At 37.6% G+C, this 3,224-nt stretch overlaps 1 protein-coding gene across 3 annotated transcripts in view; it reads left to right on the top strand.

The window, feature by feature from the left end:
• The window catches only part of LOC106807008 (cyclin-dependent kinases regulatory subunit 1-like), a 4,104-nt gene extending 1,349 nt beyond the window's left edge, over positions 1 to 2,755 (top strand). For all 3 annotated transcript variants that reach the window (XM_014809206.1, XM_014809207.1, XM_014809208.1), the window contains exons 2-4: positions 948 to 1,032; positions 1,419 to 1,546; positions 1,808 to 2,755. In XM_014809206.1, coding sequence (XP_014664692.1) covers positions 974 to 1,032; positions 1,419 to 1,546; positions 1,808 to 1,902 — 282 coding nt within the window. In that variant the 5' untranslated portion in view covers positions 948 to 973 and the 3' untranslated portion in view covers positions 1,903 to 2,755. The remainder of the gene's footprint in view (positions 1 to 947; positions 1,033 to 1,418; positions 1,547 to 1,807) is intronic.
• Positions 2,756 to 3,224: the final 469 nt, after the last annotated feature.

The following is a 3,224-nucleotide window of genomic DNA, read 5'->3' as shown; positions in this document are numbered from 1 at the left end:
TAACACTCGCTCTGATTGATCTGATTGTTAATGGTGAATGTTATTTACGAAAGTGGAATGAAGCGGGTTTCTGAAAAACAATCTTTTAAGAAGTGAATAACGATTGAAGTGAATGTATACACATATCTGTAGCAAGGTAAAGTCATGTAGAAGGGAACGGTAGGTTTTTTTTCGCGCCAATAGCGCCGTACGGGCCGCATTCGCAGCGCATGCATTTTGCATGCGATCTCACGAAATTTCAATGAACCCCATTCTGTCCCAATATAACCCTCACCAAAATATAAATAAAGTTATATGGGACAGAATTATTCGGTCTACACCAGCATATGATCGATCAATGCCAAAGTTTCACTGTCACTGAACACTTACTCACACTCTCTCCGTCACAACTCACCGAGGGTCAGGTAGCAATACCAATATATCAGGGTGATGCACTAAAAGATAGGGTAACTATAGCCTAGGCTAGCCACAAGTTACTTTCTCACTACGTGGTTAGAAAGTTTTTCGTATGGAAGGGGAGGTCAGGCTCCTACGACGTGAAGCAATCGTAGAGCCTGGCCCGTCTACTGTCTAGGGTAACTAGAGCTATACTGTACATAGCTTCTCAAATAGCCAGCCTCTCCCTTCACAGTCACTTGGTATGTTCTGGTGATCTGATGATAAAAAATAGCACTGTAGAATGGTAAATAAATACGAATAATGTTGACCTCCGAAGTTATATAGATGTACAAAATTTACTATAATCGTTAAATAATGATAAGTAAATGCTGAATATACCCATCTACAATACTAGTATCAGAGGTGAATAATAATGGATTATTAATAATCTATTATTATTCACTCCTGACACTATCTTGCCTCATTCGTTCGTCTGTGTGCAGATACAAACAAATCACATCCCAAGATATAACTAAGAAGCACGATCTGAATTCTTTGTTTATTTGTAGAGTAAAGGCAAGGAAAATTGGAAAGCATGCCTGTACATCAGATTCAGTACTCGGACCGCTACAATGACGGCAAGTTTGAATATAGGTAATGTTGTTTGTGGAATTAGGAATTAAAGAACGGTATGAACATGTGAATTCCTGAACACTGAGTTTATTAATGCATATGTACACCTGAGATGTGTTGCTACTCAAGACGGTTGATGTTCCTGTTGAGTAGTTATGGCAAGTAAAGGCTAGCTGATGCACTATGTCATAAATATTTCATCGATAGTTGCAATTGTGTCTGGGCTTAGCTAATGCAATTGTTGGATTTATTTTACAGGCCCTTTTTATTTCCCAGGGAGTTTATAGTATGCAATGTGATAATTATGATCAGAGGTGTGAAAATGATCTATGTTTCAGCATTTTCTCACTGTAGAACTCAATGGCTCGCCGTTGATAATAGATTTATTGTCTTTCATTCACCGACAGGCACGTGATTCTACCTCCGGATATCGCCAAACTTGTTCCAAAATCTCACCTGATGTCCGAGACAGAGTGGAGAAAGATTGGAGTGCAGCAGTCCCCTGGCTGGATACATTACATGATCCACGAACCAGGTAGGAGTGACGCCACCTAGTGGCTAAAAGCGTAGACAGTGTTTAGAAGTTGTGTAATAATATTTACATTGTTATTGTCATAAAATGCAGACAACTCACATGTTTTAAGGTTGGATATTAAAATCTAAGAAGGTTGTTTATGCATCATCAGCACTACGTAGAAGAATTTCATGCTTAGACCCTGCTACAATACATTGTACCTTCAATGTGCTAGTGAAAGCCTAAACTATATAGAAGCTGTTGTTACCTTACTGCCCACAGAGCCTCACATCCTGCTATATAAACGTCAACTACCATCCCAGAGTGGCAGCACAGCAAGCAGCGTGACACAACACACTGCAATCCCCTGCTTGTAGTGATGATCATAGCTGGCTAAGATGTGTGATTATATCTTGGAAGATGTGCGATGTAATGCCATACCACTTGTATAGATCCATGCTCACATGTTGTACAGTTCGCTGTGTGTTGTAGTGGGAAGCACAATTTTGAATATATGTTTACTAGATCCTATGATATATAGTATGTAAATGAACACTAGGAGGTAGAAATCAGCCTAATTGAAATTCCACTGTTCTTCGATAGGTCGTTCGGGAATATATGTTGATAGATATTAGCATTTTTCTTTTAAACAATTATATCTTGTGTACTTTTTCATTCGTAATTGTTGTTCGAGTTTTAAAGGCCGGTTCTTTTGTATGTTCTCGTCTTAATATTTATACACGTAGTTCTTATTTCTTTCCACTGAGCTGCTGTATGGTAAAGTGCTACCTAGGATATTTCTGATTTCATGTTGTCATGTGAGGCTGAACTACGATGCTCTAACAAATTTGATAATGTAAAAACGTTTACATTTCTTTTACAAACCGAATTCGTGTTTGTGGTGTTTGGTATTTCATGATCCTTCATAGCTGTTGTATGTAAATAGGAAGGAAACTTGAAAAAGCAACTTAGGATACGATGTGAGGTTTCTCGTATGAGATACTTAAAAAATACTCGGCTGCGACCAAATACGCGAAATATATAAGAAATAAGAAATTGGTCTTAATAAGGTGACTAGGTAGTGGGTACAGAAAATAGATCAACTGGATAATATGTATTTTTTATTTAATTTGTGCACTCATGTCGTTTGCCTTTCCTGGTATTGCATTTATTGCCATTTGTAAACAAAATGTAATAAACGGTTTTTAAGTAGCCTATACATCAAGCTGACATGTTTTTCTTCATGTTTTAGACATTATTGAGTTCTGTTAGTTATTTTGGGTTTATTAGTACTTTCAATGCCAAAATTTACTCAATAACAAATGAAGTTATTAACCGAGAATGGAGAAAAGCTTAAAATATGTGTGCTTTACCAACAGTCAAACTATCCATCACTATCCGTTTACTCGTCCCATGGGTGTCCTTCCTTACAACATAGTTAGATCAAAGTTTTGTTTTTTAAAAGAATAAATTACATTAATATTTATTATTTAACAGTATTAAATTTAAAAAGAAGTTAAAAACGCACTTTTCATGGGTAAAAGGTCGGCTGCCTAGATTAATGCACGCACGCATTTCTCTTCACGCACGCATGCACGCATTTCTCTTGACGCACGCACGCATTTCTCTTAACGCACGCATGCACGCATTTCTCTTCACGCACGCAAGCATTTCTCTTGACGCACGCACGCATTTCTCT

Source organism: Priapulus caudatus, unplaced genomic scaffold, assembly GCF_000485595.1.
Source record: "Priapulus caudatus unplaced genomic scaffold, Priapulus_caudatus-5.0.1 Scaffold189, whole genome shotgun sequence".
Classification (NCBI taxonomy): Eukaryota; Metazoa; Priapulida; class Priapulimorpha; order Priapulimorphida; family Priapulidae; genus Priapulus; species Priapulus caudatus.
The sequence above is the reverse complement of the archived record's forward strand: the minus strand, read 5'-3'. Positions and strand labels throughout refer to the sequence as shown.